The 15,368-nt window shown below is 41.9% G+C and overlaps 1 protein-coding gene across 23 annotated transcripts in view; it reads left to right on the forward strand.

Moving 5' to 3' along the window:
• Positions 1–15,368, forward strand: part of MAGI1 (membrane associated guanylate kinase, WW and PDZ domain containing 1) — a 362,679-nt gene that overhangs the window by 283,532 nt on the left and 63,779 nt on the right. For 10 of the 23 annotated variants that reach the window (XM_072875929.1, XM_072875931.1, XM_072875932.1 and 7 more), the window contains exons 5-8: positions 2,521–2,731; positions 6,265–6,347; positions 9,620–9,658; positions 14,198–14,255. In XM_072875929.1, coding sequence (XP_072732030.1) covers positions 2,521–2,731; positions 6,265–6,347; positions 9,620–9,658; positions 14,198–14,255 — 391 coding nt within the window. The remainder of the gene's footprint in view (positions 1–2,520; positions 2,732–6,264; positions 6,348–9,619; positions 9,659–14,197; positions 14,256–15,368) is intronic. The other 13 variants (XM_072875933.1, XM_072875948.1, XM_072875938.1 and 10 more) reach the window with 2 other exon arrangements.

Here is a 15,368-nt window from a genome sequence, read left to right on the forward strand (position 1 = left end):
ACAATTACTAGGTCATCTTCTTCAAGGTACCTTCCAGCAAACCAAGGGCTGCTTGCTGTAGGAATTAAGTCTGAAGCATGGGTGCAAGCTCTCTATTTTTATGAAGGCCTTGTGTCCTGCTGAATAGAGATCTCAATCCCACCATGGCTACCTTCAAGCATTGGCTGAAAGATCACTGGAAACTTGCAATCTAAAGTCAAGTGCTGTGCAGGGAGATTCAGAGCAAAATACTATTGGACATCAGTTGAGTTTCCACAGAAATGAACTGGAAGTTTGGGAAGCTCTGAGGGGCAAGAGCTCTTTCCCATGTCTGCAATCCTAGTATTTGTTAGCGCTTAGAGCAGTACTTCCTCAGCTCAGCTTCAAACACTGAATTCATCTTCCTAGCTCCCTTTGAGGTAGGTACTTAGCAAGCAGCGTTATCCACACCTTCAACCCTTTCACAGCTGCTTGCTGTGGGTGCTCACCATCACGGGCACTTGATCCTTTGTCCTCTGGTCACTTCCTACCACCATGACAATTTTCCTTCCCAGCCTCTGACGAGTTGTAGGAGCTGTCATGCCAGTTCCTACCTGCCAAAGTCCTGGCTCTAACGTCTGTGTAGAGCTTTAAAAGGATTTAGGCTGAAATTTAATTTTGACCCTCTCTGGGCCAAACTGTCAAATGGCTTTGAGGGTTGTGCTCTGTTGCACCTTTCCAACCCAAGTCACTCCTGGCTGGCCTAATCCCTCCCAGGCTGAAGTTTTTGTCTCTGCTTACCAGCTCCTTTACAAAGTTTTGCACCTAAGAGTGGTTTCTCACATGTTGTGACACGGCAGCAACCTCAGCCCTTGTCACAGGATCTGATTTTGGGAGGAAGCTGGTGGGAGATGCTGTTTGACCTCCTTGCCGCGCGTCTCAGTTTGGTGGCCCTGAACTGACTCTAGCATCATTTCTCTTCCTTGTTTTCCTTCACAAGATGAAATACTGGAAGGTGCAGCTCATTTGTCACAATGTTATCACACCCTGGCCCCTTGCCTCCATTAAATGGGCACAGAATCAAGAAAAGAGTTATTTCTCGTATACCAAAGTGATTCCTTATGCTTGCTTCGTATCAAAGCGTGCTAGCCATATTAAAAGGCTTCTGCTTCCTTAGAAGACTTCTCGATGACTTGTGTTTCCCAGACTTTGGCATGTTTACACTCGCAGTCTTAAGTTGGTGATGATTCATTCATGCTTCTTTATCTTGTCAGCTTCTACCTAAAAATATCAAATGCCAGGAAGGCTAGAAGGCAGGCAGCTGAGGGTACTGGTGTAGTCCGGATCTTTTTCCTCCCTCCTCTCCCAGTGTATTATTTTCAGTATCTTGCCTTTTCGTAAAGGCAGCACGCAGACTAGAAATAGCGCAGGAGCTGCAGTTAACCGCCCCCCCAAGCCAAGGCTGTGGGCTGTGAGTTGAGGATGTCAGTGGTCTCTGGTCTGGAGAGCAGAGGCGAGGTCTTGGCTGTGAAGCCCTTTCAGTCCCGCTGCTTGGGGACTTGGCAGAGTGTGACACTGATCTCTCTGTCTTTTGCTCAGTGTGTTGCCTGCCGTGTGTACTGGAGACTGGCGGTCTCAGGTGGTTTGGAAGTACTGCCATCAATTTTCAACACCTGCAAGAACCAAACAGAAAATCCCTTTGCTAGACACAGGCGTAATTTTAGAATTTGTCTGTTGATGCCAAAACCTCTCTGTGAAAGAGTTAGGGGCACAGACCTGGTTTGTGGAGAGCATTTACTGTGATTAGGGGTGGAGGGAATGAGCAGCAGTGTTTCATGGATACAGCTCAAAACTGCATGGGTATAAGCATCAGAAAAGTTTCCTTAGAGGGAGGAGGGCCAGATACATCATAAAATACTCCTGAGTGACTTTGACTGGAAGGATACAGTGATGAGCCATGGAATAAACCTCCTCAGACAACTAGAACAGGCACTAATGAGCAGCAACGTGTGGACACATGGCGTAGTGCTGACATTTGTTTTAATTTTTAATTTTAAAAAAGGCACCGCAGTAAAGACCTTCACCATCAGCTTGTTGACTTTGAGCTTCGGGCTACCTTCTGCACTTGTAAAAATCTCCCCTTTTGATAATTCTTCAAACAGGAAATTTTGTTCTCCTAATCCCTGTCCCACAATTGGCACTGCGGGAGTGAACCTGTAAGCCTGCTCAGAAGCCCATTGAACTCATCTACATCAGTGAGCCCTGGCCTCAGACAGCTTGGAAGACTTTGGTACCTCAGCAGGGCCTATTAGAGCAAACACAGTAGCTGATCACAGCTTCTGATTTGCGCTGGCGAGGGTCTGGCTGGCAGAGTGTGTGTGGGCAAAGCAGGCTCGTCCCTGCTGGCAAGAAGACTGCAGAGTCTCTGCCCTCGGTTCATCTGTTGCTGTGTCTTGTGAATTAAAAAGCAAGGAGAGGAAAACTGTAAGGATAAACCCAGAGAAGGAAATGGAAGGAGAAAAAGACTGATTTTCAATTTATTTGTGCTTGTTTATTCTACAGCAGAGTCTGGTGACCAAGACGAGCATAATAAGCATATTGTAAGAGAGACAGCCCCACCGTCCGCAATTGATAGCCACACCAACGTTCCCACCACGGAACCATCTCAGAACCTCCCTCAATACCTACCTCCTTCTGCCGAGGATAACCTAGGTCCTCTGCCGGAAAACTGGGAGATGGCCTACACCGAGAACGGAGAAGTCTATTTTATAGAGTAAAGCACATTTTTGTTGTTCTCATTCCATCTCTCTCCCTCTCTCTCTGGGCATAAGTAAACCTCCATGGATGCATTTTGTGTGTGTATGTGTGCATATTAAATATTTAGCATATACAGTTATGTTGCAGAGCTGTAAGTTCTTTACTGCTTCTGAAGGGGTTTTGTATTTCCTGATTGGATTAACATCCAAATTACTTCTGAGTTCAAAGGCAGGGGGAATTGCTCGTTTTATGAGGGTAGTTACAAAAGCAACAAACACTTATAAAATATGACCAGTTGTTTTCACGGGTGGAATGAAAGCTCCTAATTGAAAGGGCTGAGACTTCATTCCTGGAGCCTGCCTCTGTGCATAATGCAGCAGAGAGAATTCCTCTGGTATTGTGCTCAGGTGGTAGCAGAGCCAGGGAATGGACTTTGTGTGTTGTCCTCTCATCAGAGCAAATGGGCCAAACGTGTTAACATGCTCCAGTGGTTTGCAGAAGGCATAGCTCAGTGCAGAGTAGGCACAGTAAGTTTGGAAAGGAAGAAGTACCTCGTGCTCTGCAGACTTTGCCTAAGAGCTGAGTGCTGTCAGCAGTTTTATGATGATATTGATTTTTTCATGCCATAAATAATAGTCTCTAATTATACTTGTCTAGATTTATTGAGATAGGAGTAACTTATAAAATGGGACCTATTAGTGGAAGAGATTTCTTGCACAGAGTTTAGCTAGGCATTAAAATTCAATTAGCTTTTGAAACTCAAGCCCTTAGCTACCCAAGTAGAGGAAGGGGATGAAGAATTGATTTGGGATTTGATGGCCTGTTTAATGCGGTCTTGGAAACTGAGATCCTCTGTCTGTGCACCAGAAGCCAGCAGCCAGTTAGTACAGAAGAACCTCCTCTGCTAATGCCCCTTTTTGGTACTCCGGAGAATCACGCTGGATTAGGGCAGTGAGGGGAGCAGTCCTGCTCCGTCATCAGGAGAGGGGACTTTTGGATGGGGCCAAGGAAAGGTTCATCAGAGCAGGTTTTCCCTTGGCTGCAATGGCAGGCAAAGGGAACACATCAGAGAAGGGTGCCAGAAGGTCTCAGTAGCTGGGAGGACTGAGAGCACCGCAGAGGCTCTTCGCCAGCTGGGAGAGGGCTGCTGTAAAAACGGCCATTTTCCAGGGTGCTCTCAATTACCTGAAGAGGCTCCACCAACCCCCTAGTGTAAGCCAAAGTCTAGAAGGCACAATGCAAATTCTCGTCAGCTGCGTATCAGATGAAACTGAAATGTGTTCATTATCCCAAACACGGTATTCTGCCCCTCATTATATCCTCAGGGTGCCTCATTCTGTGACGTACTTTCTGGCTTTAATGTATATAACACAGCCTGAGTAATAGCCCATCCAGCCTGCCATTTTCCTCCCTGAAGGAGGACAGATGATAAGCACTAAATGCTGCCCAAGCAGCCGGTTGCTCGCTTTTTTGTCTGCACGTGGGTCCCTGCTATCCTTCCTTACAGGTGCTTCAACAAGGGGTTCTGCTGCTGCCACCAATTTCCCCAAAACCCGTCCCCATTGCTGCTGTAGTCTCTACGTGCACGTGTTCTCTTAGCGATGCAGGACTGTAGCACCTTAAATAATTTGTTAGACCTTTTGCAAGAGAATCGTATGTGTGGTGGAAAAATGTAGCCTGCATACACGGCTGTCTGTCTGACGTGAAAATCTGGTAGCATACCAACTGCTTCCTTCCCTGCAGTGCAGACTGACCATTTTGAGGATGCATACGCACAGGGGGTGATTTTTGTGCAAGAACGTGTTAGTGTGGATGCAGCACTGAATGACTGCAGTTCTATTAATTCTAAGGACACCCTGAGCCTAGAAACAATTTAGTTTGATTTGTATCAAATTAAGAGAGCAAGCTAATGAGCTGTGCGGACCCAAGCTGGCTTAGATGTCTGTACTGTCATCTACAGCGCTTTGGGTTATCAAGTCAGGGTGCTGAAGGGAACAGTATGGGAGCATCTGAGCTGCTTGCACAGAACCGGCACAGGTCCAGTGGGGCCAGGGCTGTGTGTCGGATAACCGATCCTGACGGCTTGTAGCTGAAGCAATTTGGCTCTTGAGATATGTTTCTCTGGTGCTTTAATTGGGATTTTCATTACCCAAAGTATCCCAGTCCCTCATTACCCTGCATGTAGATCTATGTATGTTACAGGTCTAACACGATCCTGTCCCGCTGAGGGTACAATCTGAAAGGTGTTGCTAAATTTTCTGTGCCTCAGCAAACCACACTGTTGTGAGCCTTTGGTGAGCGAGACAGAGTTGCGAGAAATATGCAAATATTTCATTGCTCTCCTCCCACCGCCCTCTTTCTCAGCTAGACTACAGACTTTCTTATAAATAAGTTGGCAGAACCCCTCTGCTTTATTGCTGTGCATTTGCCTGACTTGCTGAATTTCTGCTATTCAGTTTTCTAGTTGGCGATTAATTGCTCTGAAGCATACAAAAGGATTAAATGCATTTGCTCATCCTGCCTTGGGAGGGCTCGGTAGTAGGATGTGTAAAACAAGCACCTTTTATTTACGCGCTCAGATCCTAGGAGCAGGGCAGTCCCCTCTTCTTGCAGTAAAATACAAGTTTGCTGGTCAGTTGTTAGTTCCTCAGGGATCATAGCCCTCATTACAGCATTTCCAGCTTCGTGAGACTGTGTGAGGCTAAGGTTAAGTTTGTAAACCTCCCTGAGACCTTGAAGAAGTAAATAGCATTACTACGGTATTGAAACTTAAAACTGTTAAGCGGTGTTAAAGGCTAAACTAGATAAATGATATCCCAGGGACTGGAGGGCTATCTTTGCAGGTTATGTCTAAGATGATGTCAGGTTGTAGAAGAGGCATTATATTACAAGATTGTTTCTGTATGCAAATGAAATGACGGGAGAAAATAATTTCTAGAAAAATGTATTTTAAGCCTGTTTACTATGCAGCCTTCACCGCTGGGACTGGCATCACGATACTGTCAGGGCACTTCTAGAAAGGAAGAGTTGAAAGTAAAGCTGTTCAACTTCCATCAAAGGCTTTGACAGAACATTTTTATTTGTGTAATTAAAAAGTTTTCGCTGGAAACTTTGTTTTTGACTAATGCATGGGTCAAATCTAGACAAACGTCAAAGGTCTTTTGCAGCAATAAAGGTCACTGCATGGTTTAGGGAGGAAGGAAAACTTCTGTCTTTTTGACAGGAGGCAAATGGCTCAGAGACAGCTCCTGGAATTAAGAAACAAACCACCAAAGAAATTAATATTATAATATTGCAGCTTTCACATGCATCCTCCAGTCAGGAATGCTAATCTGTATATTTTCACTTTTCACCTTTGTGTTTTCAATGCCAAGATTCTTGTGATTTGGTAGACTAGTTTGCAAAACATCAAATTGTAATGCCATTTCTCCTGAAGCAAAAGTATGCCTTCAGGTCTGTTGAATAACAAAGAGGATATATACTTTTATGTCACTGATACTTCAGCTCTGCGTTATTAACAAAGGTCATATTTCCATTTTTGGTTTCCAGCCATAACACAAAAACAACATCTTGGCTAGATCCACGGTGCCTGAACAAACAGCAGAAGCCTCTAGAAGAATGTGAAGATGATGGTAAGGCACTGAAAATAGAGAGATAATAATGTGTTTGGTCCATTTCTAGGTGCCTTTCTTCCTTTCCTTTTCCCCTTTCTCATAACCTGTGTTCAGAAATACTTAGGAAAAAAACCCCAACATTTATTAATAAGTGCATAGATACAATATCCATTACGTTGTAAAATCACTGTCTGTGTATGCAAGATAGCTATTGAGATGGCAGATCGTTTAATAAAAATCAACCAGGTGCTAGAAGTAAGAGGCCTCTGTTTTTGCAAAGGCATTTGAATAGTCACTGATGCTGAAAAAGACTCAAAGCTTTCTAACATGTTCGCTCCTTGGATCGCTGTGTAGGAGGAAAGCAACTGAGTCTCTGCGTGCTCCATTGTGCAACCACCTGCTTTACATGAATTTGAAATAATTATGTTGTTATTTCCTTGTTTGAGCAGAAATAACTCAATTGCTTCACTTCTACTGTTAAATTCTGACAGTCCACTTAGTGTTATGATTGCTGAAAACAAATTCCATTTGAAAGTGTAGATGTTTACCACTGAAAATTTACACTGATGTAATTTTGTATTCCTTGAGATGTTGGAAATGCAAGCCACTGTCCAATTTAGAGCAGCCAAATGCAGGACTGTTAAAGGAGGTTCTTTCCCTGCATCCTTTAGGAGATGCTGGAAGAAAAAGGGAATCATGATGAAAATAACTTAAATATTTGGGAAAACCTGTGTGGAAATTTTGGTCTACTGACCAGGAAAGGTGTTCTAATGCATAATCTTGGCTAGCACAATGCTATCATGGTAGACATATCTTAAAAATGGAAGGGTTTACTTCATCAGTGTTGGTGCTGTCCTTGTAAAATTAGTTTTCGTGGTATGATTATCCTCCTACTAGTGTGAGTCAGCTCAATAAGAGTTATGATTTTACTTCAGAAAAGGATCAACTCACTTCATCCCTTTTATACTGGTAGGTTCAAATCTGGCCTCCAGAACTACTGTTACTATTTTTGCACATGCAGTTTTCCAACCTCTCCTTCCTTTCACGTGTGAGATTTTGCAGGATGTGAGAATTTGCCCGTGCAGCCTTCTCTGCCATGATGAAGCAGGTCACCAACTTCTTAGTGCACAATGCAGCATGCACCCAGACCACAAGGATGTGCAAAGCCCAGGCAAAAACTGAGCATACGGAGCCGATGCCTGCTTCAGATCTTTAGCAACTGGCGTCATCTGTCAAGGAGCAAGTGGAGGGAGCTGGATTAATGAAGGCCTTGCTCTGCGCCTAAAAATGGATATGTCAGTGGGTAATCAGGACTGGAACAAAATTAAATAATAGCATATGCAGGCAGAGCTCCCTCCTCCTTGCAGTTAAGCATTGCTGGCAATTTAGAGAGGAGGTTGCTAAATCTCAGCACAAGCTTTCCTCTTTCAGAAAGTAGTTTTCCCTGAAGCACAACTTCTGTCCTGGCTTTCTCTACCAGCAAGACTCCCACTACATCGATAGCCCCGGCGATGCCAACAAGCGGCATGTGCCGCTGTGGGTCAGTGTGCCCCGCGCTGTGCTCTGAGACAGGGCAAGGACCAGCCCGTAGGATGTCAACAGCGGGTGGATGAGCTCCTCTGTTGAACAGTTTTAAGTCTCCTCGCAGAAGGGAAAGTCTTTCAAGCCTCTTGTCTTCTTAGCAATTATAAAACAAGCATTGGGATAATTTATTTAATTGGGATTAGAAACATACAGCTGGGTAATTTTTTTGTATTCAACTAAGTTCATAATTTTACAGAGTAGTGGCATTTTTGTTTGTCAGGTCCTTAAAATCAGCTAATTTCATCTTCCCCACACCCCTTCACTTCATTCACTAAGTTGCTCATTAATGAATATTTTTAACATTCAGTACTTAAACCAGTTGCTTCATAGGTACAGCAGTACACTGCACTGTTTTGCTTGGCTGCTCTGATCTTGCTTTGCACATAAGAATAATTATATTTTAGAAAACAATGTGAGCACAAAGAAGAGAAAAGGTTATTTTTACTGTGTCATAGGAGTTGGACATTTTTTGGCAAGGGTCACTGTTGGGAGTATTTCCACGGAAGTCAGGGGGACTCCTCCTCTGTTTCATTTGTTGTGTGTGTGTGCGCGTGCATTTTCTGGCTCGATCCCATCCTGTTTGTGGTTTTTCAAATGTTAGATGTCGTTTCAGATTTGTTTGGGTGCAGTTGCCTTGTGGTTTTTTCTTCGTCGGGATACATGTCCCTAACAAGTTTTTGGTCGTTTCCAGTTTAGGCTGTCAAAGGAAATTGCAATTCATATTTCACGCTAATGGTCCTAAACAACTGTTTTGGTAGAATATATTGCAAACAGGTCACGGAAGTGTTTTTTTAGGTGTCCAAATTTTCAAAAGCAATGCTGTAACACTACCTTTTCTGTTTGCTTCTATCATTCATTTATGTGCCTTATACTTTACTGTATTAGGTCCAAGATTGTTTTTACCATCTTTGTTCTGGTTTTGTCATCATCTTTCATTTTCAGACTGCATTATTATTATTTATAGGCTAAGCAATACTTTAATCATCTGTGTCACTGTTAACTTATGAATATGGAGCAGATAATGATAAATGGAGCAACAGTGAATATTGATGGCTTTGTGTGTTTGAAAAATTATGTGATCTTTGTCCCAGGTGCCCCGCTAAAACTGGTGCTTTCCTGTATATGCCTCACCAGTGCATCTGGACTTCGGCGTGGGCCTGCGACTCCAGTTAAACAAGGCGCTTTGCTTCATGTCTGTCTTAAATCATCTGAGTAATTACAGTGAAGTCAATTGGACCTTGTATGCCCATAAATTTAGGTACTTTCTTGAAAACCTTGCTACATTAGTTCTTATTTAGATGCAAGGTTTTCCCCTCAGATTTCTTAATTGGTATTCAGGCCTGGCCTGCTGATAGATCTGTGTGTCTACAGAACAGATTGCAAAGGTCAGACCATACAGATCTGAGGGAGAAGCTTCACTACAGTGAGAACACCACAAATGTATTACTTTGCCATATCAAACTGTGGCATGGAAGGTAGTCAATTGATACAGATTTTTTGAGAATGCGAGAACCAGTTCTTTCATTATCTACATCAGATCCATCAATATTCTGATCACTAAAGTGTGATAAATGGAAAGCTTGGGCTCGGTCTGTAGAAAAGTAGTGCTGGTTCTGCTGTTTGCTGTAGGGAATTTCTTGCTTGGTGCTGGTATCTGAAATTTTCTTTTAATTTTTTCTGTCTCATTTACTGCTCTTCCCTTGGAGAAGAAGGGGTACACACGGAGGAACTGGACAGTGAACTAGGTAAATCATCCATCTCTCGTTTTGATGTTTGACTTCAACTGCACTGTTTTAAGCCTTTAATTACTTACTTTCTCCTTTGTATCATTTTGCATCTTTCAATTTTTTTTATTTCAACAAGCCTAATTTATCAGCAAAACTTCCCTAGCACACGAAGCATTAACCTTCCCCTAGCTTCAGATCTACAGTGTTTTTCTTACTGGTTCAGAGTTTGAAGAAGGCTGGAGAGCCTTAATCTTACAAAGTTTGTTCCAAGTTGCTTCCTCCTGGACCCTGCAGAAGTCAGGGGCTTTTCCATTGGCATCACTGGCTCCAGGAGAAAGCTTATAGATGCCAAAGTTGAAACCAAGTAGCTAAGGATGCTTCTTTCATTGGGGCCGAAGTCATTTCCCAGACAAGAGAAGCCAAGTGTGATTTAGAAAGTTTAAGAATTACATAGGATGCTTCTGCTGAGCTTGTGAATGAAACAGCAGAAAATTTTGCCTCAGTAGGTGATTTTATAAACAGATGATTTTCGATGATGTGGTACACTTTTATTTGCTGCATCTTTTTGTGAAGAATGCTGTCTTGATATCTAATCTCAGCGGTGCTCATTCTGTTTATACTGCTGGTGGAGGTAGTTGTTATTTGTGTTCAGCTATGCTCTAGTGCACTTGGAGAGCTGAAAGGCATAAGAGGTTGCATAGGATTTTATTTCCACTAGGTCTATTATTGCTTTTAAAGAGGACTGTATTTACAGTTTATAGTTCTGTGTACTGGAGGATTGTATTACCAGAGAATTAACCTCTGGTTTCTGTAATGACTTGCAAGTGTATTCCGCTTCCCACTTCTGTGTGATGGATACGGCATCAGCAGCCAGCAGCTATTGAGTGGACTTTTAACACTACTCCAGGAACTGTTCTTCTGGATAATATGCCTGGAATAATGTTGGAGGCCTAACTTCTTTTAGTGCAAGAATTTGAAAGAAATGACGATTTAAAGAAGAATGCAGTCACTTCAGTGGTACATCAGCATTATGCACAGCTCATACAAATAATCAGCAGCACACTAAGTAACATCAGAAGTAGGTGGATGTACACCAAGAACCTGCAAAGATTTCTCATGAAGGTCTTCACAAAGGGTGACTTAAAATAAGAGAGAGTTTTAAAAAAGGCAAATTTAAAGGCAATAATGAAATGGAAATGTTCCCTTCTTTCAGTCTGATATCAGGATCTAGTGCAAGAGAAGAGCTGAAAAAATAGATGCAGGGAAACTCATTAATTGATACGCCTGACCCCAGTTCTGCAGGCACTTACATACACAAGTGTTTTGCTTGAACATCATGAGATGTTCTTCCCTTTGTTTTAATGCAGATAAGCTTTATTGAGCTCCCAGCCCATCGATATACTGTTGAGATTTGCAAATGTTGCAGTGTAAAGAAAGACATTTTCAAATGGCTCAGTTGGTTACAGCAACGTTAGGGAGGGGGCATGAAAACATATGGCCTATTCACTAACCATACTCATGTTTAGTATAAACTGGTTGTTGCCAGATATTCAGCTCCTTAGTTTTTTAACAGTTTCCTTTCTAAATATAAGAAAATTAAAACTTGAAGCATTTGCACAACTTCTTGTTTTCCAAAGTGGATTGAATATGGAGTAATAGATCACCTCTCTTTTAAGAGAAGGTTATACGAAGGACACATAAATTTAATCTTTGAAGTAGAATTTGACATGCCCTGGGGCAGGTCCTCCTGGACTCACAGGGAGCAGTAAAAGCTGAGTATCCTGAAGTCATCTCCAGCTCCTTTATAGTGATGCACAGGTGCGACTGAAATCCCTGGTGATTGGAGAAGTTCTTTTTTAGGAATTCATCCATCCCCTGTGTAGGGTTGCATACTGAACAAGAGCTTCTCAGTAGGAATCCATGTATTTACCCCAGGCTTAAAAGTGTAAAATTGGATATTTGTCCATTGAATTTACCTGCTGACAAATGCTCTGAGACTGCAGTGCTGCATGGATGTACCAAAATAAAAACCATATGGCTCACTCAGACTCCTAATGATGCAAAATATTTTTGGAAATCTTATATTTGTAATAAAATCTAATGCTGTGGGTCATCTTCAATTTGGCAGGAGAGGTAGAGAAGGGAGATGAATAATTTAAAGCCACTGAGAAGCCAGACTGTGCAACATGGCTATGGAGAATATTGCCTTTTGTTTTAGAGAAATTTCAGAGCTTTTTAGAAGTTGGAAAGCACATCTACGTAATCAACAAGTAATGTGTTGAAAGCTGTAGTTTTGTGTATTGTTACTTCCAAAAACATAGAAATGTGTCCCTTAAATGGAAAGCTGCATAGATGGAAAACTGGAAAGATTTTTGCACAATACCATTTTTGGGGTTAGGAAAGCGCTGGCTTTCTGACCTTCCATGAAAATTCTTTAAAAGAAAAGAAAAAATAAAATTTAATAGCAAAACTTTTTGTGAACAAAAGAAAAGCAAAACATTTTTGTTTGAGCTTTAAAAATGAAAACCACGTAGTAGTCCAAAATAAGTAAAAGATATTTAGCAGGAAAAAGTGTGGAAAACTCATTTTAAGGCATTTGTGCATTACTTCTCCCTTCCCCTATTAATTTTTTTTTTTCTTCCACCCCAGCTTGGTCTCTTTACCATTCTACTTTCACCATAGTGCAAAGAATTAAATGGCTGTCACAACTTGTGATTTTCCTGATTGTATGCTAGGTCTTAATTTAATTACACTGAAACTCTTTAAGCCAGTCCCACAGTGTTTTCACCATATGGGACTCCTTTGCAAACCTGAGAGTTCCCTTTGCGAAAAGACTTTCAATATTGGCCTCTAGTTTTCTAACTTTTTCCCACATACACTTGCACGGTGTAAAGGAATATCTGTTTCTGAAGCGTTCCTTTCAGATTGATCTGCTGATAAAATTGTGGAGTATTTTCATGCCCAGAAGTTAGCACTGGCTTGCATTTAATTGCTTATGTCTCAAGGAATCCAAAGATGTTAAACCCAATAAGGATAAAATAATGATAAGAATGGAAAACCTACCTTATATCTGCAAATAAGGGACATGTGGAGCAAAAACCATGAAAATCGATTTCATCTGTTCTCCAGCCAATTCTGAGCACAAACATAAACTTTGAGTAATTAGTCCATGTGTGTTTGTATAGATACTGTTCATCTCCAGTCTGGAGATACTTCTATCCTTATGGCAACATAGCTGAAATCTATAAATGCAGAACTAGATAGTTACACTTATTCTAATTAATGGGCCATTGTTGATTGTATTGGCTCAACCATTGATGCCATTAATTAAAATAATCTTTACATTTGATAATAAGCGAACATAGATTATTTGCTATCAGTCTTGTCAATTTAGTGATAAATTTTGAGGAATTATTTTGCATGGAATATTTGAACTTGTGCTGTCTGACAAGGGCTTTTTTCATTATTATTATTTTTATTTAAATGAATGTGCAGAGTCTGGGGCAAGGACCACACTTGCCCAGTCCATAGCGTGGTGGAGCCTTCTTTTGAGTTGATTCACAGTATTACACAAACACACCAGTCTGTATTGTTAATAGGATGATTATTTCAGTATCCACAGCCAACGAGAACATTGTGTTTAAATGAGTGGGACAAGGATCAGGCCCTTAAGTAATACATACAGCTTTAATAACCCTCAGTTGGATGCTGAAGTGATTTTATTACATTCACTAATTATAGTTAAAGTACTATGTGCAGTCTAGAAAATCAACAGGAACAAAAGTGGATACATTTCCAAATGTTAATTTCATCTTCAGAACTGTTTTTTGTTAATTATGCTAATTAAAAAAGGAAATCTCTGTTACATGTGATTATGGCAATATGTGTTTTTACATTAAGTGCTATGCAGTGAAATACATCTGTGTATGCCAGCCCCACTTGGGTGGATTCCATATGCCGGGCGTTTACGTTGAACTCAGTTTGTCCTGTTTCAAGATGCACTTTTGCATTGGGCTCATGAATGAGCGATGCAGTGTAAATCCCTAAGAAAGGAATCAAAAGAAACTTTTTTCAGCAGCGGTGAGCATAAATGGCTCGGCCCTGGTACAGGAGATGAAAGTGGTCTCTCTGTTAGTGTGCTACAGTTGCTTGCCATAATCTCACCCATCTTCATATGCTGGCGTTAAACTGCCTCTGGCCTGTTGCCTGCATCGACTTCCACTGCAGTGCCTCCCATCCAGAGCCATGATGGTCAAACCAGGAGCATACTTGAGGCATTCCCCTCCCAGAAGGGAAATTTATTGATCATTTGTTCATTTAATGCAAAAAGCAAATCTAAAATTGACTGGCATGGGCATCTTCCCACTGATTTGCTAACCCAGCACTGGTGGGACAGGCTATGATGTTGGTCCCATGCTATGCCAGCCTTTAAAAGGAGGCTGTGATTGTTCTGAAAAGTGTTCAAAGCAAAGTCTGAGCTACTGATGAGTTTTGCACGCTGAGCAAAGTCAGAAAAAACTTCATTGGAGGCTTCAGTAATGCTTTTTCTATTTCCAGAGTTGCCTGCTGGTTGGGAGAAAATTGAGGATCCCGTATATGGTGTCTACTATGTAGAGTAAGTGCTGCTCTCCGGCTCTGGTGTGGCTGTCGGGTGGAGGAAGGCTTTTCTCTGCAGCGATCTGTGTGCTTTCTTGGTAGCTTCTCATACCGAGGAGGAGGAGATGCTGGCCCCTATGCAGGCTGGGGGATGCCATAGGGGCTGGGAGAGGGAACCCTGCCTTGCCATTCCCCATCCTCTGGTGGGCTCTGGCAGCAGCACCCTGGGGTGAGGGTGGCTCAAGGGAGACAGGACACCCCAGGCAAGCTCCAGGGGTGAGCTCAGGGGAGACGGGAGCACCCCTGGGTCAGGGCGTGCGGAAGCCCCAGCACCTCATAAAATACTTTTATCCGGAGGACATTAACAAGTCTGCAATTAACTGAGCTCAATCCCCTTCGTATAGTGCTATGATCAAAATATGAGTGTGCAAAGCAGAGCACCAATTCAGTTACAAGTTGGAAGACACTCAAAAGGAGGAATGGACGAGCCTGTGTGACCAAACAGCCATGGCAGAGGTTCTTGCATCAGACTGTGTTGTTGAGAATAAAATTACAGGTTTAATGGGACTCTCTCCAGAATTAGAACAGCTTCTTCTTTATCTAGATGTCAGATCGCTCCCTTGGGAAACCAGAGATCTGAGTTTTGTTTCATCACTGACCCCATAAAATGAATTTTTAATTATGTGTATACTCTTGTCTAGTAGGATGGCTTATGATAGCCCTCAGAATAGACATGGAATACAGTTTCTGTCTGCTTTGGTTCATTTCTGACCCTACCATCTGTGCCTAGGGAAACAAGGTTAGCAAACTGTGTAATTAAGGCTTGACATTTATTTACCAAAGACATCAAGAATATTTTTCGGCTATTAAATGCCATGCCAAGAAGTCTTTACAGCATTTTTTCCTGTCACTTTATATATACATGCCCGTTAGTTTTGTGGCACTCCTTAGTGATGAAATTAAATAGAAAAGTAACAGCAATGAGACATAAGTTTATTTTACTTGCTATCTATAAGCTAGCAAGATGGTTATAATTTAAGCATTTGTCTCTGTCCCTTCCAATTCAGGCACTCTATTATTGCATAATAGTTTTTACTGAGAAACAGCTATATCATGAAAAAGTTTATATAAT

This window comes from Ciconia boyciana, chromosome 11, assembly GCF_034638445.1.
Source record: "Ciconia boyciana chromosome 11, ASM3463844v1, whole genome shotgun sequence".
In the NCBI taxonomy this organism is placed as follows: Eukaryota; Metazoa; Chordata; class Aves; order Ciconiiformes; family Ciconiidae; genus Ciconia; species Ciconia boyciana.